This window comes from Cupressus sempervirens, chromosome 8 (assembly GCF_028749045.1).
Source record: "Cupressus sempervirens isolate cs-2001-9-10 chromosome 8, ASM2874904v1, whole genome shotgun sequence".
NCBI classification, from domain to species: Eukaryota; Viridiplantae; Streptophyta; class Pinopsida; order Cupressales; family Cupressaceae; genus Cupressus; species Cupressus sempervirens.
The window spans coordinates 249,937,665-249,960,539 of record NC_143125.1 but is presented as its reverse complement, the minus strand read 5'-3'; the positions used below and the strand labels follow the sequence as shown (position 1 = coordinate 249,960,539).

At 37.1% G+C, this 22,875-nt stretch overlaps 1 protein-coding gene across 3 annotated transcripts in view; it reads right to left on the bottom strand.

The window, feature by feature from the left end:
* Positions 1 to 15,902: 15,902 nt before the first annotated feature.
* Positions 15,903 to 22,875, bottom strand: part of LOC149542419 (calcium-dependent protein kinase 26-like) — a 36,482-nt gene continuing 29,509 nt past the window's right edge. For all 3 annotated transcript variants that reach the window (XM_089797356.1, XM_089797357.1, XM_089797358.1), the window contains one exon: positions 15,903 to 16,449. In XM_089797356.1, the coding sequence (XP_089653482.1) occupies positions 16,327 to 16,449 (123 nt within the window). In that variant the 3' untranslated portion in view covers positions 15,903 to 16,326. The remainder of the gene's footprint in view (positions 16,450 to 22,875) is intronic.

The following is a 22,875-nucleotide window of genomic DNA, read 5'->3' as shown; positions in this document are numbered from 1 at the left end:
ACTTCCATTGATGAAAAACTTTCGAGTTAATAGTGAAATGATTTGGCACATCACCTTAGTTTAGCTTCATTTCCAGTATTCTCCACTTTCCATCCCCGTGTTCATGGAGAGTCTACTTCGCAATCCTAGAGATATTGTTTTAAATGGTAACATTATGGCTCCACACCATGTGAATTTTTCATAAGATTTATTACCTTTATGAGTTGCAAAATTTTGGATCAATAAAGATTAGCACTAGTAAATACACCATTCAAACTTCCCATGAGAATTGTTACCTTTTTGGATTGTGAAATCTCGGATCAATAGAGATTAGCACCACTAAACATACTCCTATCTTTCTTCATTAAAATCTTGTTCATCCTATTTGCAACTTCATCTTGTTGAGGGTGTATAGAGTTGTCTAATGCCTCTCAATATCATAGTCCTTACAAGACTTGTTGAAATCTCTTGAGAAAACTGACCTCAAATATTAATCCTGAAACATGTAACCTTTCTACAAGACTACTTCTCAACAAGAGCCATATACTTCTATAATTGACAATGGACTTCAAATTTACTTCTGAGAAAAAAACATATATCCTACAATAGTAACCAATGAATGATACAAAATATGCATATTTAGAATTTGAAGTAACATTACTTAGACCAAGAATAACATAATGAATAAGTCCAGCAATTCGAAAGATTTATATCAACTAGAATAAAAGCAAATTTGATTTTTTTTACCTGTATGTAATGTTCACAAAAGTTAGAATTCAAAATCAAAATCACAAAGTCCCTCTATGAAGCATTTAATTTTCAATGCTTTGAGACCATTCTCAACAATGTTGGCAAGTCTTTGGTACAATTACATTGTCTTCTTTATCAGAAGTTTCCTCTCCAAAGCATTGGAAGCCTTAGGTACACCAAATGCATGGCCATTAGATGTAGAAGAAACACTCCCCTAAACATCTCAATCTGATGATGTGAATGAGAATGTAGAGCCCTCATCTTGAGTCTGAAAAAGGATTATTGTTTTCTATCATGCATGCAATTATTAGCAAGCACCATAGAACTATTCATCTTACATCTTCCTTGCAAGAAAACAATATGCACACCCACATCACTCAATTTAATTATAGAGTAGATTTTGTAGTAAACCCAATGTATGCATAACACCATTATTATCCTCCACTCTACCATCAAAGAATCTAATATTCACTCTTCCATGACCAACAACCTTCAAATGAGTGTTATCACCAATATACACCTTCCCAACATCATTTCTTCATATTTTACACACCAACCCCAATGTGAGATTGTGTAGAAAGAGCACTCAAATATATCAACCTCACATTTTTTATGCATGTGTTGCCAAGGTTGTGACAAAGGTTCCATTGTCATCCTGCAATGATGTGTATGAATTTGAACTGCATGTGTTTATCATGTTTTTCTCCTTTTTACATCATGTACTCTCCTAAGAAGTTAGCACCTATGATTAGATGATTTATTAGGACCTACTAGAGCTATTTTGATGATTTTGAGATATAATATTTGTTATGCTTGATCCTAACAAGTTGACTCCTCTTTTTTCCCACCTTTTCACTCTTCCCAACATCCCATTTAAATTGGGCCCAATTCTCATATGACATGTTGCCAATGGCAACATGTTCCTAGGCTTTGGGGCTCAAACTTTCCCTAAGGCTTGATGTCGAGGCCTTATCATGGGACTTTCTTTTGTGGTCGGTCTAGATCTATTTTGAATCTTAAAATGATAAAATATAAAAAAAACCTCTCTCTCCTCATTTTGACATCCATTATCAAATGCAAGCATTTGGAAATCAAGCTATAAAGATTTCAAGCTATCAAGAGCAAAATTGGATTCAAGATTTGAAGGAAAACATCCAAGATCAAGATCTTCCATTCTCTGATTTCTCAAGATCATTAAAGTCAAAAATAATTTACTCTTATTGGTGCAAGTTTCTATCTCATGAAGGCTAAGTAGAGGAATGTTCAATCAATTCAACCTTTCATCCACCTTCTCTCTCCTTTACAAGTGTGTACCAAGCATATCTACATTCAATATCTAGGAGTGGCATTAATAGAGTTATACATTTTTAAGGGCATTCCAAAGTCAACTCTTTGGATCTCAAATACATTCAAGAATCTTCATGGGTATTAACGATTTCTACATCCATACATGAGGGTTTATGAAAGGTGAATCTATCATTTGCCTTTCTAACTATTTTCTTTTGTGCAATTTCAATTCACTTTGAAAATTGACTCCTAGCAATGGTTTATCAAGGTCCCTTTAGACAACGTTTTCTCATTTTTCATGTGTGCAAGAACAAGTTAAGATTATAGCTACAGTAAGACTGATTTTAATCATAAGGTACAATGTTGATATATATCTCTATGTGTGTGTGTGTGTGTGTGTGTGTGTTATTGTGATTTATATTATTAGCATATATTAACTAATAATGATTAATGATGGAGACATGTCTCTTCATGAAACATGTCTCCTACTCTTATATTTATAAGAGATTGGAATCTGCATTTGGAACACACCTATAACAATGGCAGTGTTAGTACATTTGCAGCAATCCCAAAAAACCAACACGGTATTAGAGAAGGTTGCAAATGCAGTCATAGACATCATAGAGAATACACGAATAATTATTTAATTAATATGGAAATGAGAACTGGATCACAATAGAGGATAACCCCTCCAATCATCACAGCTAATATTATGGTGTTGAATCCAACATATGTATAATGTAGATGAAGTCCTCTTCAAATTATCATAGTTTTACAACTATATTCTTGGCTCAATAGTCATCAAAATCTATCTCCTACTATGGATTATGAATATGCACCCCCGAAAACCAATCAACAATTGAAGATTGGAAGGAAAAGAAAATAAAAGAATAGTAATATCATTAGACCTTAGAGGTATTAGATACAAGATATATCATATGAATGAGTAGAGATGGTCATATTATGAACAACATAATGCAGAAGGAACGGAATAGAGAGAACAACTAGACCAATCATCATTGAATCAGATATCTATATATTCAACACTAGCATGCGATCAATGATGAGAGTAAAAAGAATTCCCTACAAACTGGAGTTGTGGATGGAGGGAATTACAGATGATGGGTGCAGCACTATGAGTAAACCAAACGAAACATTCCCTACACATAATTAAATACTACTGCTGAGTCATTGCAAGTTTTGTATTTATGAGTATATGTCTACTATTGTAGCTCCTTGAATTCCTTCATGTGTCATTAAGGATGATAGAAAAAAATGATAAAGGCAATAAAACATTGAGAGCAAATCGTTGTCATGATTATCAACCAATTTGACCGCACGGTGGTGTTTTGGACAAAGAGTTGCCACGTGAATATAATTTTGTGACAGTATCATGGGGTTCCATTTGACATCTTACATTCAATTGTATGTTTAAAATTGGGAGTCTCGATAACCACGCAGCTTGTTTTCGGCATATCCTTAATTAACTGTAATCATATATGGTTTACAAAATTCATCCAATGATTTGCAATGCAATTGTTTCCAAGGAAGCCCACACGGAGAAGACTGCAAACATACATTAGAACTGTCTAAAAGGTGAAAGGAAGTAAATCAACATGTGTCTGAGTATTGAGAGCATTCAAGTTGAATTATAAGATAGTTTTAAGAGGACCCGATCCAATATTTTATCAATAATATATCATCACAGAGAAAGTAAAACCAGTCTATGACACAAAGCATTTTTATATCTTGTATACTGGCTGATTAGGAATCCTACTTTGAAAATATCCATGTTGCACATTCTAGCACATTTAGACTCTCAAATGAAATATAATAATAGCCTTTGTCAGTGGTGTTAGGCACACTAGTCGGGATTGGTTGAAGCATCTGTAACAAGCAAATGCAAAATGGAGAAAAGAGAGGATCGATAAAGTCAAAATAAATATAACTATACACCGAGTAGACCAAGAGAGAACTTCGGGTGTTGATTAAACCAATGAGTATTGCAAACAAAACCAACGAATAAAGGTTTTTCAAATATATAATGTTTGGTTGAATAGAAGCGCATGTGAGACTACCTTGTGGGATAAGGTATTACCCAATCAGGTGAATGTTTATAGTCATACACCTCTACTTTCTTGCTAGTGCGACACCAAATACAAGTAATGTGGAAAGATTAGAACAACAGAAATCGATGAAGTTATTAGACTCCCTTCGAATGTAAAATGGGTCCCTCAATAATTAAGATCCCATCATCTAAAATAAGATACATCTCCTCATGTTATTATGCGCTAAACTTCAATCATAGTGGATTATAGAATATGGGAGACAACAAGGATCTATAAGGTTATGAGGGATTAAGAAAGCAACCACCCTCATATCAAACAATCAATCATAGAGATTTGAATGAAGAAATTAATAAGAAAAGTGCATGAGTGAGGGGCATGCCTCTGTTGTCCTTGATTAAGAGTTGGTCATAAAGGTATCATCTTTTAATTACAAGAGATAAGTTTTTATTATATCTTGAAAACTATCCTTTTCTAAGAGTGTTCTTGCAAGGAAATGAGGGAGACTGACATTTCATTAGAGGCAACCTTGAAAGAGAGGGAGTAAATAGAGGATGTGACTCAATCAACCTTCAATGATCTTGATCATATTAATTCAGAGGGAGTAAACCAGGTTGTGATAGATTCACTAATGATATAAATTTGGAATACACAGATTGCAATGTGTGTAATATAGGTTTAATCAAAAGATCAAACAAATACTTTTGCATGAACAGAGGAAATCTGAGTTGTTGTGAGATGTTAATAAAGCTTTTAAGAATTCATTTAAACCATCTATGAAAATCGACGTATGAGTTGTAGATTCACTCATGTAGCACAATCATAATCAAGATATTGGCATATTGTGGACAAGTTGAGAAAATGGAAGGACATGTTTGCTTCTACTATTAAGCTAAATGAATGTTTGGACCTTCAATGGATGAAAAGATCAAGTTGGAACTTAGAAAGGAGTTGTCATAATTGATTAAAAAATTGTTCAACATTATAAGAATGAGTTGAAATTTTTACATTGGGGGGGGGGGGGGGGGGGGGGGAATAATAGTCAATGTTCCATTCCACTTGAATCTTATTTAGAGGAGAGATGTTCCATTCTCAAATAATCTAAAAAGACAACTTTGAACCTTCATGTGCAGATAAGTATTCTTGTCTTCTACATTTATCTATTCGTTGTAGTCTCTTTCTTATTTGTGATTCTATACATACTATAAGAGTTATTTGCCTTGACCGTTTCATTTATGTTTGAGGATATTCTTACAAGAAAAGAAGGTTGGTACTTCACATATGCTACCTAATATTGTGCAGACTTAATCTAATGATAGTAGCTCCAAAGACCCTAATGATCAAGATGTATAAAATGAGATTTTTTAAGCAAACATCTTTGATGATTGAGATTATGAGATTCTTCTACATTATGGAGTATGACACTTCTAAAGCAACACAGGAGCTTAGAAGATTGATACTCAGAGGGAGTCTAGATATACATGTGTGTGACTACATCATTTTGATGGGCCTACTCTGATGTATATCATGAGAAAGTGATGACTTATCACCAGAAAATTAGATATCAATTCAGAGTGAGTTTGACAAGAATCCTTGGGGAAGAGAGCATCTAAGGGAGTAATTACTAAACCTAACTTCCCAAGATCATTGTTCAGAGGGAGAATTTTTGAGGTGCAATCCTTTATGAATGATATCTTCTATATGAAGAGAAGTTCTAAGTGAAAGTCCTTGTAATGCATTCCTCTATGTGAGAGAAAATTAAGATGAAAGCCTTTGCATGGTGGTTACTATTTTTCACATATGATATGTAATGAAAGGTGACGATCTTTCATTGACATATATAAACAGAAGGTAACCATTGTAAGGTGACGATCTTATAAATGGTAGACCTATTACCATGATAGACTTCATTAAGTTTTGTCCCAGAGTGCTAGAAGTCATGATAACAAACGTCTCAACCAGAAGGTCACTATTGTAAGTTGGTGAGACAACCTTATCAATAGTTGATCTAACTCCTAACACCAAAATGTGTTGGAGCAAGTGTTATCATGGTTCTTCAGGCCATATTTCACTAGACACCTTGATAACCAACTTATCATGGTTCTTAGGGCCAGATTTCACTGGACAACTTGATAATCAACTCTTCATGGTTCTTCGGGCCAGATTTTGTCGGACACCATGAAAATCAATTGTTATGGTTCTTCGGACCAAATCTTCCCAAACACCATAACTTAAATCTGTCATAGACCACACTTAAGGTGGTGTTCAAATCTTGTATTATGATTGCTTCAATTCTATTTTTGCTAAAGAGGGAGTGTTAAGAAATGTAGCATTATAGTGAATTGAATATCATACTAAAATGATATCTCTTCATATACTTGAGAACATAATGTATTCTACAAATCCTCCCTAGCTAAGAGGGAGTGTTAAGATTATAGCTACAGTCAGATTGATTTAATCATAAGGTACAATGTTGATATATATGTTTTTTATTAAGTAAAATAGGATTTTTACAGGGATGCCTGAAACCCACTAGTTAACAACAAAATAGCCACAAAGAGGAACAGGAATACAAAAACCACCAAAAGCCTGGGGATGGACAAAAAATTAGGAGCTCTAATTAGGGCACCGTAACTTTGACCACCTCCATAGTCTTGAACTCCAGTTCTCCCATGGTCTCTATCACGACAGTCTTCAAATGAATGTCATCCGAAGACTCCTCCTTTTCCCTTTTCCTCTTGTCTAATCTCGTTCTTTTTCTCGAGCTCTCATCTTGTAGGAAGTCATCTTCATCTACGACCTTGATTTCCTCTTTTTCCTTTTCCTCATTCCCCCAATTGCTTTTTGATTGCAGCTGAATTATATTAGCATTTAATCCTTTGATAATGTTGAGGCTCTGGTTAGCAAAGCTATGGAGAGAGCTCTCCATCCTTTCCATCTTTTTTTTATCTCAGTAACCCTCGCCTCCATCTTGCTTATTCTAACAGTCTCGTCCCCCCTTCCATCCTTTCATACCCTTGCTTCTTGATCTTTATCTTCTATTTCATGGAAAATCCACTTAATAGACCAGAAATTGTCCACCATGTTGTTGCAAGCATTATTTAGGAGGTTCATCCCCATTTCTCTCGCATTATCGCTTAGAATCACCAAAGCCGGGTTGATGAGTTCCTCAAACTGAATTCTGCCATCCCTTCCCTCCAATACCTATGGATGGATATGTTCTCTCACCAGACCCATTTTCATTGTATTTGTTTCAAAGTTCCTCCAAGTAGTTTTCCTGCCCTTTGTGCCAAGAGTACAAGTGGTTTTTCCCAAACCATACTCCTCTTTACTCTCCTCCTGAGCTTCAAGATTGATCTCCTTTCCCTTACCATGTGCCTTCTATGTTTCCTTATCTCCACCCCTCCTCCTTTTGGTCAGGTTTGCATCCTTCCTGCTTTCTTGTGCCTTACTGGTGCCCACGTCTTTCACATTACCCTCCTCATCTATTTCCATCACCTCTTCCTCTTCATTGTAATCCTCTGTTGAGTTGACCTCAGGCTTAATCCTTCTCTTTGGTCCTTTCCTAGTCTTTCCTGTGCATGTCCTTCATAATTTTGGCCACCTCTTTGTCATCTAAATGTAGTCTAGCACTATCCTCTGTATCAGAAGGAAGGTAAGAGCTTTTTGTATCCTTTGAGGACTCCACCTTATGAGCAACAACTCTTCCAAGGGTTTGAGCCTTAAAGTGCTCATATATAAGCAACAACAGACCCTTATAGAAGCTTGGGTTAGCATACGCTTTTTTCTTAAAGCCCATTAGTTTCTTTTTTGTAGAGAAGAAAAGATAGAAGGGGATGGAGCTTTTTGTTCCATACCTAAAGTGGTTTAGGATAACAAAATGGTGGGTGCAGATTTTATCATACATAGTGTCAAGTGTTATGTAAGAGAATCACCCTTAGAACAAACCTCCACAGTTTCTTTATTGATACAGGTTCATAATATGCACCAGTCTTCACTAATTCCTTCATCTCCTTGGCATCCTTAGCAAAGTCTTTCACAGCATTCAAGGATATTTTCTTATCCCTAAAGAACTTTATGCCCTGATTAGGAGAGTCAGTGACCTCCGTTATGACCCCTTCATTGACCTAAAAATCAATACCATCTATCTTCACCTTCCCATGTTTCCATGACTTTACCATAAGGTTTGTTATCTTAAGATCCCAACCATGAAGTTTCTCTATTAAACTCGTGATGTTGCCTTCCCTTTGCTTCTCCCACACCTTCAATCTCCTCTTCCACTTCTCTGCTTCACCCTCTAATTCTCTACGATGCCTTTCACCTACCATATTGTTGCAGAAATTAGAACAACTTCTCTGTGTTCCCCAAGTGTGAAGAGTCAAACACTGGTTTTTCTCACAAAAACTCTAGTTTCCTTTTTCCTCAATAATGATATTGAAATAACAATTACCAATCGCCTAGAAAACATGCCACAAAGCCCCCCAATTATGATAACTCTATTTCAGCCTGTGCCAAGCTTTCATACCTTTAAAAGTAAGATTGACGGTATTAACTTTCATTATTACACTTTATGTTTCTCGTCCACCCCTAGATTCTCTCAATCTAAATTAAACTTTTAGCAACCACCAAAATCACCTCACCACATGGCCATCTATATGACGTGTCCCTTCTAACCGCCCCATTGGTCATATAGTCAACAACCGCATTAGCCTCACTGTAAATATGTGACAGATAGACCCTCTCGATGGTAAGTAATATTTGTTTAGTTTCTTCCATCATATTCTTTATACTCCAGGACGGGCGATTTTCACCCCTTAGGCATTTTATGATATTATTCGAATCCCCCTCAAGCCATAGGCTTTTTACCCCTACCTCTTTTGCCAGCTTGGTAGTTTGAAGGGTTGCATGAGGGAAAGTAACTGTCGCTATACCATACCCATGGAAATTTCTAATCACCCCTCCACTGCCCACAACTCGCGAGTTACCTTTAGCCGCACCATTAAAGTTGGCTTTGTGACAACCCTCCAGGGGTAAAGATCAGTGACATTCCTTTCTTCTTTTCTGAGTATCATTACTACTTCCAATTTCACCTGTGAACAGGTTAAATCCTTTATTAAACATATAATTTTCCAAACAGGCATTTTGAATTTTACCAGACACAATTTTGGCAGGAAGACTAGCATACCTGAAGATACGATTATTGTGTTCCTTCCAAATTCCCCATCCAAAATGAGGTAGAGCCCATTTAATTATTGCTTGGAGCCCTGATCCCTTCCAAGAGTCATCCCACTGCCTAAAGAATTCAATGGTTGAGACAAGAGCACACCAGCTCATCCAAAAAGCTTGACTAAAAATAGACCACACTTCTATAGCGAAGGAGCAATGTATAAACAGGTGATCCACAGACTCAACCTGGTTTTCACAAAGGACACATCTATTAGGAATTTGAAGACCCCTTTTACTAAGATTGTCTAAAGTCAAGATCTTGTTCTGAAGTAATAGCCAAAAGAAAATGTTGATTTTGGGATAAGGCCAGGGAACCAAGTCTTTGCCCAATCCAGTCTCGAATCCTGCCTCATAATAGCTTGGTACCCCAAAGCCACCGAATAGATGCCATTAGAAGTGTTCTCTCAAACAAGCTAGTCTTGATCCTCATTCAAAACCACAGAGTGGAGAATGGTTTTCGAATGTTTTAGATCCTCGGATATTGAAGAAAGGTCCCTCCAACCCTGGCCTTGTCTGTAATCACTAACATATCTATCAAACCTCTGGATACAAATACAAGCCCATCTTTCATATTCAGGAATGTTGTGAAGAGGCCCCTAATCAACCACTTGTCCTGCCAGAAAAGGGTGTCCTTCCCATTACCAACACTCCATTTTGCCTTACTATTGGTAGTCTCTCTAGCTCTTAGAATGTCATTCCATATATTTGATCCATTGGGAATTGACTCTCCATTGAGCAAGTGCCTAATTGAAGGTCTACGAAGGTATTTGTCTTCCATGATGTCCCTCCAATCCCCCTCTTTGGAAAAGATTGTCCAAATTTGTTTAGCTTGGAGAGCTTTATTGAAAGGTCTCAGTTTTCTTATACCCAACCCCCCATTTTGTTTTGGGAGGCACACATTGTCCCACGCAACCAAGGGAAATCTTTGGTCTTTCGATCCAGACCAAAGAAAATTCCTCTGGATCTTCTCCAAATGATCACCATACTTGTTGGGAATCCCATAGAGACTCAGAGCATAAATTGGGAGATTTTGAAGAGTGGATTTGACCAATTGAATCTTGCCAGCTTGGCTAAGAGTGACTCCTTTCCAACCAACCAATTTCTTATTAAGCATGTCAATTAGGCTATTCCAAAAAGAATCAGGGAGTTTGAGGCCCATGGGGAGACCCAAATATATAGAAGGGAGGCTTCCTAATTCATAGCCCAGAATATCAACAATCTTCCTATGTCTCTCGACTAGAGTGTTAATGAAGAACACAAAGCTCTTGTTCCACTTGATTAGCTACCCCAAGCCCCTAGAGTAAGAGCTCAAGATCTTTTTCAACACCCTGGCTTCACCAACCGTGGCTTTCCCCCCCATAATAGTGTCATCAACAAATTGTTGATGAGAGAAAACTAGGGGACCAAAAGAAGGTTTGATTCTAGACAAAGCACCAGAATTTCTGTTGGCAGAAATCATCCTTACTAAACATTCAGCCAAAATAATGAAAAGAATAGGCGAGATCGGATCTCCTTCCCTAAGCCCTCTTGATTGTTTGAAGAAATCTGAGGGGGAGCCATTGACCAAAACAACCCTAGAGGTAGTTGTCACCAACTAGTTAATAAGTTTGATGACCCTAGAATTAAACCCAAAGGCTCTAAGAACTTTGAAAAGAAAGGACTAGTCCACCCAATCATAAGCCTTGGACGAGTCAAGCTTGACGAGGAAACCTTTTCTCTTTCCTTCTTCCAAAGAGTGGATAACTTCATGGACAATCATAATAGAGTCTAGGATTTGTCACCCCGGGACAAAGCCAGATTGTTGAGGTGCTATAATGGAAGGGAGGACCTTGATAATCCTTGAAGCCAACACTTTAGAAATAATCTTGTAGTACGAGTTGCAAAGGATGTCTGAATTGGCCCAAAGATTCCTCCCCATCCACTTTCGAAATAAGCACAAGGAAAGTGGCATTTACCTCCTTGAGCAGACTCTTAGCTTCAAATTACTCTTGAACCTCTCTGGTGACATCCAGATGGACCACATTCCAAAACATTTGAAAGAAAAAAGTATGCAAACCATCCGAGCCTGAAGACTTGTTGGCTACAAGGGAAAAGACAGCCTGCTCAACTTCCAAAGGGGAAGGGATAGCCTCAACCATAGCGTTCTCCTCAGGTTGGATCAGAGCCGAGATATTCAAAATGATTTCCAGCTGATCTTGATCCACAAGGTTAGGATCTCTGGAAAGAAGATTAGAGAAAAAAGATATAGCCTTGACAGGTATATCATTTTCCTCTTCTAGAACAACTTCCCCTAGCTTTATACTATTGATTTTGTTATAAACTTTGTGTTTCAGAGTAGGGGTATGGAAGAACCTAGTATTTTGGTCCCCCTATTTTAACTAGACAGCCCTCATTCTTTGTTTCTAGTAAGCCTCCTCTTGACCAATTTTGTTGTGAAGCTCTATTAGAATAGTTTTTTCTTCCTCTGGCCTCTCTCCATTATACCCCTCCTTCTGAATGACATCTTGAATAATGTTGAGGTCCTCTAAGATTTGTGCTTTGGAGTGAAATATGTTACCAAAATCAGACTTATTCCACTTTCTTATATTCAGCTTTATGTTTTTCAGCTTCTCTGCCACCTTGAACATGGCAAATCCCTCTATGTGGATGTTCCACCACTGCGAGATACGAAGAGAAATATCTGGGTGGGAAGTCCACATTCTCTCAAATCTGAAGGGGAAGTTACGTTTGATAGCAATGGGGTCCAAAGTGAGAGAAATAGGAGAGTGATCTGATCCTGTATGGGCCATTAAAGATAGATTGCAATAGTTTGAATTCATCCAGTCTAAAAAAATAAGAGCCCTATCCAACCGAACTTGAAACTTCCCACTCTTCTATTGGACCAAGTGAAGAGACCTCCCTAAAGATCAACATCCAGCAAAGCCATTTCATTGATAATGTCAAAAAGGTCCTACCTATTGTCCAGATCTGGAGCCAGGACCCCCTATTTTTCATCATCTCTTAAGGGGGTGTTGAAGTCCCCCATGATAATACAAATTCCCACTTGGAATCTAGATAAAACGTTCTTCATTTTTACCCAATAGTTCCTCCTTCCATTCTTAGTGCTGGAAGCATACACAATCAAAAGATACTAGAATTCTTTATTTTTTATATTTACAACTTGAATTAGGAGAATATTACTTTCACCATATAAAACATGTCACTTGAAAATATTAGAGTTGTAAACAGTAAGCAAACCTCCCTAAGCCCCATTCGAATTTGTAGCAAAGCCCTCCAAACTCCTACTAAAAGAGATTGTCTCCACTGACTCCTTTCTCATTTTGGTTTCTTGAATTAGGATGAAATCCGGTCTATAGTCCCTTAGCATGTTTCTTATTACCTCTTTATTTGTGGGCTCCATTTAGCCTACGAATGTTTCAAGATATAACCTTCATTTCTTCTTTGCAATGCAAGCCTCATGAATGTTCTAGGATATATATAATACATATGTTATATTGTAATTTATATTATTAATATATAAATCGATTAATAATGATTAATCATAGAGATTCATGAGACAAGTCTCCTACTCTTATATTTATAAGAGATTGGGATCCACATTGGATTTGTGCAAATCAAGATTGGTCCATCCTGTGAAAAAATCAAATGAAAACACTGGGGACATGTTAGAAGTACATGTCAACATTCTCATCATATCCCACCCATTTTGAGCTCAAATTTCAATCACATGCTAGATTTGCCTAGTCTCCATTTTTGTGAATTTTTGCTCTTGCTATCTTTATGTTACAATTTGTTTTTACCATTTTTTGTCAAACTTTCCTAGTTAATCATTCACACTATTATATGCTCTCATTCCATCATTTATATATTTTAAAGAGGGCTCCTTGTTCCCGTTTAGCCCTTGAGTCACGTGTTGAGCCTATTTGGGGAATCTTCCTTTTGAAAAGTGCAATTAATGAAAAGGGAAGTAATTTATACTTCCATAAATTGATTCTTTCCCTTTTCTTTTTGTACAAGTGCTTTACAAAGATGGCTAGTTCTGCCATAGTTCCAACATTTTGCTTTGCACTTTCCATGAGACTTCGATCTCGCAACAGATTTGGATCCGTGTATTTCATCTTTCTTCTCATTCTTGTCTTTCTCTATCAATCAACCACACATTACAAGAGCCTCTTTAGCTAACTCAAAAGTATTCCTCTACTTCACTTCAAAAAGTAACAATGTTCCCACTTCACCCATCTTGAACTCCGTGGTTTTACTCCCAATAGCTATAACAAGGTAGTCCTGAGAGTCTAGCAAAGAACGCAACAAAAGCATGCAATGATCTTCAATCTTATCACCAACATAACTCACCTAAGCAACTATAATGTTGAATGCATGAAATGATCAGCAACATATCCTCCATCTTCCATCTTAAGAAACACTTGTTTACCAAGGATTTAGCCTAATAAACATCTTCAAGCTTATTCCAAAGATCTTTCACAATGTTCTTTTCATAAAATTTGGCCTTTTGAGGCCTCTCGTTTTTCAATCCTGCACATCTCAAACATATTGTGGTTTAGCTTAAGGTTTTATTCCACACATTGCAAACCATAGATTTTGATATATGAGCGTAACTTCCACCTTCTGACTCTCAAAGTTCAAATTGCTACCAATAAACTTCTCCGTATCAATTGTCCCATCTTCCTACAACAAGAATTTGAAAATACTCCACAAAAGCTTCCACTCAAACCTGGGATTGGTATAAAAACCCTGTTTACCAACAACTAAACCAAAAATGCTAAAGCTTTGATACCAACTAAAGAGAAGCAAAGATGTAGAATACAATTTCCAATACTCACCTGGTTCAGAAAATCATGTCAATTCTCTTTACAAATCTTAACTACTACAATTTAATAAATGCATTCAAATGAGATTAATAAATGTGCATACAGATGTACCAGTGAACACGAAAAATTCCCAGGGAAAAACCCTTTTAGGAGAGAAAAATCTTCCACTCCAAAAGCACATTACTTCCTATTCCAACAAACTAATCAATTACAACACAACTCACACTTAGCTTCTTCAATAGGGCTTACAATAAATAACCTGCAGTCTATATTATTTTCGATAGCATAACACTTTGACTACAAATATTACAAGATACTTGCAAAAACCATCTTATGTAAAGAAATACAATGAAGGAGAACGCTTCTGACTGAAGAAAAAAGTGGTTGCCATGCAAAACAGTCGAGACTCAATCAACCATTGAAGAATTCAAAAGCCACGCGTACACCACCAAATGACTCCTCATTCAAACCTCTAAAGTTGGGCAACCAAAAGAGATTTCTTATGAAGATATGATAGATGCTCTTACAACTGTCATTAAAATAATGATGACTGAACACTAAAAGTTGTTAGAGATTCCATAATTATTGACAAGATTTTCTCTTCCAACGTGTCATTATACAGCTTGGGTAATGACACGTCCATGCAAAGATTTCTCCTACTTGTCCGTTTTGTCATGACATGACACTGCAACTATAATATCATCACACTACAATTCCAGTATCATCAAAATATGATACGTTAAAGTGCATTCAAATATGACCATGTTCACCATGAGATCGTTTATATATGCCAATCTCCTAGCCCAATATGTTGTTGCATTGCCTTGTGTAGAAGTCAAGCCAATGCTATGTTAAATTTTATTTCTGTGATGAACAGAAATGTAATCAACGAACTCAACAGGTATGTGGAGTTATAATATCCCTTGTGTCTAACACCTGTTTACGTTCTCTCTTATTGCAGAACAACTTGATTACCTCTGGCCCATCCACTGTCTGATTCATAAACTGCCCACAGCGAATTCCTACCTGAAATTACATGACATGCAACATTTTTTTGTATTCCTTTAGTAACTAGTATAAAGGGATCTGATTATATCAAGTATAATTTAAGAGGTCATGTGCACAAGAAGAATATAAAACCCATGTTCAAGCACAAGTTGGAAAGGTTATTAAATATCAAAATATGGTGATCAACAACAATGCTTTCAGCCTCTTGCCTTTGATTCTCCATAAAGGTGTTGGTGTTCACCCCGATTCTTGATTCTTTCCCATAGACCTCCCAAAGCTTTATCACCCTGGGCACTCTCTAATAATCATAAATATTCCTCTTGTTCTCAATTCCGCCCTCATAAGTTGGCCTGGTGGGCATAGAATTTTCATTTTCTACAAAAGGTTTTGATCTGCATTTTGTATCCTGCCCAGATAGCTATACCACAAGTAGGCTCAAAGACATTCAAGCTTACTGAGTGATATTAAGACTGAATGTTAAGATGCAGTCAATCAATCAATAATCATTAGTTGATAGTATGATTAAACAAGTGTAGAAATTTATCGTTAAAAAATTCACTGGGCATTCATGAGATAGGTCAACAACAGCTGAGAGATTGTAAACAAATCCATTCACTGATCTGCATTTGGCACCCTCCCCAGATCGCTATACCACAAGTATGCCACATGCATTTGTATACAAGATGTAGGATACACAACTGTTAATGTTAAGCAAACATTCAAGCTTACGAAGTTATATTTAAGACCAGAACATGCATTCCTATGCAAGATTGAGATTACAGTTCCATTAATGTTAATCAGTCATTCGAGCTTACAAAGTGATATTAAGGCCAAATGTAAATATTTTGTCAGCCAAACATTTGTTGATAGTATGTTCCAGTTTTACTTTTGAAATCTGCCAAATTAAGCAGGCATGTCAAAATGCATCATAAAAAATTCCCTCGGCATTCATGAGAATAGGGCAACAGCTGAAAGCTTGTAAAACAAATCCTTCTCATAGCCATGTTCAAGTAGCACTTAATAAGAATACAATCTACACATGTACACCATGTAAAGTGAGCCATCTAATACAACCTTAATTTTGCACCATGCTTGAAAGTAGTTTAGACAGAGAACAGACAAATGTGCAGTTACACCTTCCATAGTGGGCTGAACACCAAAAATTGATAAGCAGATATGAGCTAACCAACTGGAAAAGCATCCTTCATACTAACATTCAAGCTATTTCTCATTGTTCTCCTACCAATACCTCCATTGCCCTTTCGCATCATAGCAACAAATTCATTATAATCTATGCGGCCATCCTGAAAGAAAACATGGTGGTGTGAGTATAACTGTCCCAAAACTCCATAGGAACAGATCATTAAATCAGGCTTAAGCAATTTATTAAAATTAACGCCATAAAACATAACTTCCTCATTTACAAAAAAAGTGGTTGTTGGGTTAATAGTCTCTGGTTCACTTAGAAATAGATGCCTTCTCGTGTGGTTTGCTAGGATGAAGGTTGTGTAATTGTTATACAATATAGACAGAACTAGTAGTAATCAAAGATCATATTGAATTCATTATGATTCAGTTATAACCCTAGCAACCAATTACAGTAATTATTCTTGTAACACAAATTTCACTTTGAAATCAAAATTTGACAAGCCAAGTATACACACACACACCTGAGAGAAGCATAACAAATCTTTCATGGTCGATCTCCTCCCCAAACAGAGAGGAACACTCCGACCATTTAATATAGCAGCAGAAAGGTATAGCACAAAGCAATAACAAAGAAAAAAGAGAACACTAAATATTCTTACACAAAATCCAACACACTCCAAAAAGCATCCAGTCAAAAATGGATTTTCTGAAAGAACAGCAAAATGGCTTCAAAGTAACCAATACAAATTCTTCGTAATAGCTCAGATGATCTTACTAACAGCTCTGTCAAGACTATTTACCTAGTTTCTGAAATTGATCATTTTGGCATCTACTTGAATCATTGGTAGTAGTGTTTCTGTCACTACAGAAAAGTGGATCACACAGTTTTTTCCAGCTGATGCAATAAGATTATAGCAGTTCAGTATTAATTACCTAACAAATGCTGCTTACCTAATGGACCACCCAGTTATGCCCTACCACCTTCCCTGCTACAGTGCGCAGCAAAAACACAAGTTTGAACACTCTTAGACGATTCTCCTTTCAAGAGAACAATTCATCACCAATTTGACTCTAAGCATACAAAACAATGTTTGATTTCCTAACATGTGGCATTTAATATTAGCTCTAAAACTAGTAGGCAATAGTGCTCTAAGTTCTATGGTGGGAAATTAGAGCTTACGCCCTAGTTCATATGCAATAGGTAGAATGATAGTGACTGATTTATTTGAAATATGGTAAGAGATTGAGAGGTCTAACTGCCTTCTAGTCCCTTAGATCCTTGAAATACCACTACCAGTTAAACCCTATTGGCTCAAAAAGCATAAACAGTCTTAAAACCAAACAGGGATCCAATGTGAGTCCACGCGGTCAAAGATTGCTAACAGTAGCATATACACCATGAACTAATACCATATATATTAGTATACTGTACCTGATTAGGACCACACATTTCCTCACCTTTCTGCTATCAAGCACAATTCTTAGCATATTTGCATTTTTTTGCAAACCAAACATTCAATGCAAATTTCCACCAGATGTGAATTTGGAAAGGAAACCAATGCAAGCAATGTACACTTAGTTTTTTATAACATTATGCTATATACTCTCTAAGTTTCTTTAAAAAATGTTAATTTCCCCTCCACTTAAAATACCATACTACACTATGTATTTTTTGGTAACCAAAAAATAAATTTGCATTCCCCTTCATTTATATTGCTGCACAATGCTATTGTATATTTTACTTGCCAATAAAAATGTTACTTTTCCTTTTATCGAGAAGAAAGTTCAAATGCTCATTTAATCTGGAAACCAATTATATTTTTCAATTTTAATCCTACACCAAGTTAATTGCATGTCAGTCATCCTTTACCTTTATGACATATGCTGTTGGACAAACAGCCAATATTTCCCTTCAGGATTCGTCACATGGCTTAATCGTCTCCCATGTTCTATAAGTCTAGTGGTTGTATGGGCACTGAAAGGTCAATCTTTTGGTGCAATGGCAACCCTAGCTTGTAACAAGTGGTATCAGAGCTTGGTCAAAGGTGCAAATCTCCTCGGGTAACGTTGAGGGGGGGATTGTTGGATTAACAGCCAACATTTCCCTTTGGGGTTCGTGACATGGCTTAACCGCCAATGCTCTAGTCTAGTGGTTCTATCGGGCATTGAAAGGTCAAACTTTTGGTGCAACAACAACCCTAGCTTGTAACATATGCATGATATGCTATACAACCGGAATGCTTCTGGCATGACAGAAAAACTGAAAAGCATTATACTTGCCTATAGCCCGTGCATAAAAGATTAGAATTAAAACGGGAAAGAAGGTAAAACACAAGCTATAATATGAATCAATTACTCGTCATATAATAAAATAATGATATGTTTATCTCATTTTTTATCTGAGATCCCTTATATTTGGAGAATCAGATGATTGGCAGCTCATCACAACTACTATTACTATCATCACTGCTTTCACTCAGGAATTCCTACAAAGCTGGGACAACACACTCTCTCGAGGCACTAGAGCAGCTATGAGTGGAAGGAAAAATCTTCCCAGAGATGCAAATGAAGGGTGTTCTTGATCATCATCACAGATGAGCTATGGACTTTGAGAGATGAGAACTACCAATAAGGTAGACTATTATTGCACTTCACTGATTTGGCTTGAAAGATGATTCCTACAAAGCTGGGAAAAGCGGCTCTGTGGGGGCACTAGAGCAGCAGTGAATGACAGTAGTCTTCCAAGAGATGCTACTGGAGTTCTTGAGCATCATCACCAAGATTTGTTGAGCTATTCGCTTTGAGAGATGAGTATTAGAAATATTAATAAGGTAGAGCAATGATAGAAAAATTGCATGGACATAGATACCGATACAGATTCAGATGCAGTATCCATATTATTCAAGAACCAAGGGAGGGGGGTTGTGTACCAAGTATCTTGCAACCTGGAATGATAGAGAAATGACACCCATACAAATCATAAATAGATTAACCAACTAGGATTGCCTATTGTATATGTACCCATTATAGATTTCAATAATAGGTTACCTATTTGGAATCAGGTGTAGGTACATGCATAAGGTATGCAGGTATAGCAAAAGTAAATTGGAAGCTGGGTAGATTCTCAGTACACCCATTCAAAAAGATACAGATCATAAAAATAAACTGGTTTTAGCTCAATTACATACTGTTCTTATAGTAAAGTTTCTTGATTAAATATTTATCATAAAATTTATATTAATATATGTTTAAAAGACTATGATTAATTTATATTGATATAATAGATCACAAAAACTGCCATTTTAGGCATAGTGCCATAACAAAGTCATTTCATTGTTGGAACAGCCACCCAAGTTCAAACACCTGCTGGGCCATTGAGCTTATAGACCTTGTGCCTTTGCTGGACTGATGTGATCACAGGTTTTGGAGCCTTCACTGGGCTGGAGCTGATGGGTTTGAACGAGTGAAATGTTTGGTTAAACAAGGACCGAGCACCCCCCTCCCGCCTTCTGCGCCCCCCCCCCCCCCCCCCCCCCCCACCCCGCCCCCGATGTAGCCTCAACAGTTAAAGTGGGTAGAGATCCTTCATTAGTGGTCTCTCTGGGCTCATACCTGGATATAACCCCAAGTTTCCACATTAAAAAAATAATAATATATTAATAAGTCACAAAAACTATATAACACAATGAAATTAAAAATTCACACTTTCATAAAAATGTATATAAATTTGTATTAGTATTAAAAATTTAAATACAGTACAGAAATTTACATTATGCTTAATAATATATTATTACTATTAACTATTAAGCTTCACGTTGGCAGTTTGCATATTATATACTAGATCCTCAGAATTTATAATTTATAAGCCTAAGTTCAAGTTAGTTAACGGTTCAAGCTTCACATTTGTTGGCTTACTGCTTATTTTGTCACTGACTACTAAATCTTTGACTGTGCTGCAAGGCATTCCCTATTTACACTTGCTGCAAGTCATTAAACACACGAAATGCCTGTTTTCTCTTTACATTTAAAGACAGTTCATGCATAGTATATTTGTTAACCCCCGCAGGGGTCTTCACCACAAAATGAGCTTCTATGTGGAAAATGACCTTCCATGCAGAGCACTTTCTGGAGTTGAAGCAAAGACTCATTGTACATTCTTCCTACCTTTAACTCCACTGGTCACACTCTCTCAAAATCTCCCACGGCTCCTTTAGGGTGGGCTTGCCCAGGCTCCGCTGTGAAATGGATCACCTTTTGGACAGAGAACGGGATTTGACAGCTTTGCAGCTTGGGGGTAGTGGAGTCAGAACACTTTGTTTCTCACTATTCTCTATACTATGAGATAGAGGAAGGCATTATTCATATTGCTTCCTCAGGAATGCACAGTCGCTAATCAAGGACACCAAATGGTGCCCAAAAGAGAACAACCAAAACGAAAGCACGAAAAGAAACAAGAGCAGAGGAGAGAAAGAACCCTCCACACCCACTTAAGGGTTCTGAACAGCAGTGAAAAATCCCCGAACTCTGGGCTATCTCTGGGTGTCCTGGGAGAGGAAGACTGCCACAAAAGGGACCCCCTCCTGGGTCTTACAGACCAGGAAAAATGTTCGATAGTGGGCAACTGCTTGGTACCTTGCACCGTGCCTTGCCCTGTATTTTCAGGATCACACTCCTCCACTATTGGCCTTCAACGGCTTGTCAGCTGATCACTTCATTCTTCACATGGACTCATTTGGCGCAAGGTACCAAGCAGTTGCCCACTATCGCACATTTTTCCAGGTCTGTAAGACCCAGGAGGGGGTCCCTTTTGTGGCAGTTTTCCTCTCCCAGGACACCCAGAGATAGCCCAGAGTTTGGGGGTTTTTCACTGCTGTTCAGAACCCTTAAGTGGGTGTGGAGGGTTCTTTCTCTCCTCTGCTCTTGTTTCTTTTCTTGCTTTCGTTTCGGTTGTTGTTCTCTTTTGGGCACCATTTCGTGTCCCTGATGTAGAGTGGCCGCTTTTTTGTTTAGTTACCGATTCGGGATATGAATCCGATTCAGGCACGTGAATCGGATCCGTGGATTCGTGATTTTTTTTTCCCCGATTAGGATTCGTGGAGGATTCGTGAATATATATAAATATATATATATATATATATATATATATATATTACTGATCTTGCCCAAGCCCCAACTAGTAACAGATATATATTTATTTATTTGTTTCTCTCATTTATTAGTATATATAATGCATAAAAAGGTCATTTTAGCACTAGAAAGCAAAAAAATATATTTAAAAAAGTCATATTAAATAATTTAGACTCACTTAAACCTGTCGATCCTTGAGGATTCATGCTGGATCCTTGAGGATTTGTGCCTGGATTCATGAAGATCCGGGCAGGATCCTTGTTTTACACAGTGGATTCATCAGGATTCGTGGGCCATGAATCCGGACGAATCCACTGTGTAAAACAAGGATCCTGCCCGGATCTGCACGAATCCAGGCACGAATCTGGATCCAGATCGGACCCGAATCCGGATCCGGCCTCTAGGGCACGAATCCGGTAACTAAGCTTTTTTGTTGTACTTGGCAGTCCCCTTGACCCATGGAGGTCTCTTGTTGGACATTAAAAAAATTATCTTATCATGCTGCATGTTCTTATAGACAGAGTGCATTGTACGACAGATTTTAGGGTTTTGGGCAGTTCATATGCTATTATTATGGATCTGGAAACATCATGTTAACCCTAGAATCGCCTGGATATGCCCCCTTTGATGGCTCTATATAAATCTGAACAATGAAAAAATTAAGCCCTGCCTGTTTCAGTGGTCAAATCACATACAGATCTGATTCCATAAAAACTCATAGAAAGCAATGCAGAGTTTTCCCACTGATCCAGTTACAAAAGACGTATAAATTTAGACTCAACTGTCTTTACATCTTTCTCAATTCAATAGTACCCTCTTATCGCTTTCGGTAACATTCATGCAATTTGCAGGCTTGCAGCAGTGGTGATTGCTGATTCTTATGAATGGTGGATTTGTTAAAAAGCATTACACAATCATATCCAACTGCTTTGTAGGCTTGCCAAAGTAGTAAACCGAGTGAAATAAATCTGATGAAAGCACCCCGCCTTCCTATAATGGATTAAATGATCGGACAATTACATAACTTCTCAATTTGATGTGATTTACATTTATTCTATGTGCTTTAAAAAATCTCTCATTAGATGTGTTTATTTATGCAATACCCTAGAGTGAGCAGGCTATTTCTGTCAACATACAGCAGACATTGCAACTAAAGCGCATTCAAAATAATAAATACACACCTTTTGATGTAAAGGAAAATAATTTAAAATAAATTTTCTTTCAGCAACAGCAAGTTTGAGACACAGAATGTATGAGACATTATACAGGAGCATTGCTTTAGATAGCAATATCACACTAACGGTAAATGGCAAGCTGAGTATATTTTACGTTAACAACTTTAGCAGAAGTGCCAATTACTACGCAGAAAAATGTGAAATTCAAATTTAATTGACTCTGAGGTAATATTTGTAATTGATCTCAAGTTTCTCAATGCAAAACAAAAAGATAATTTA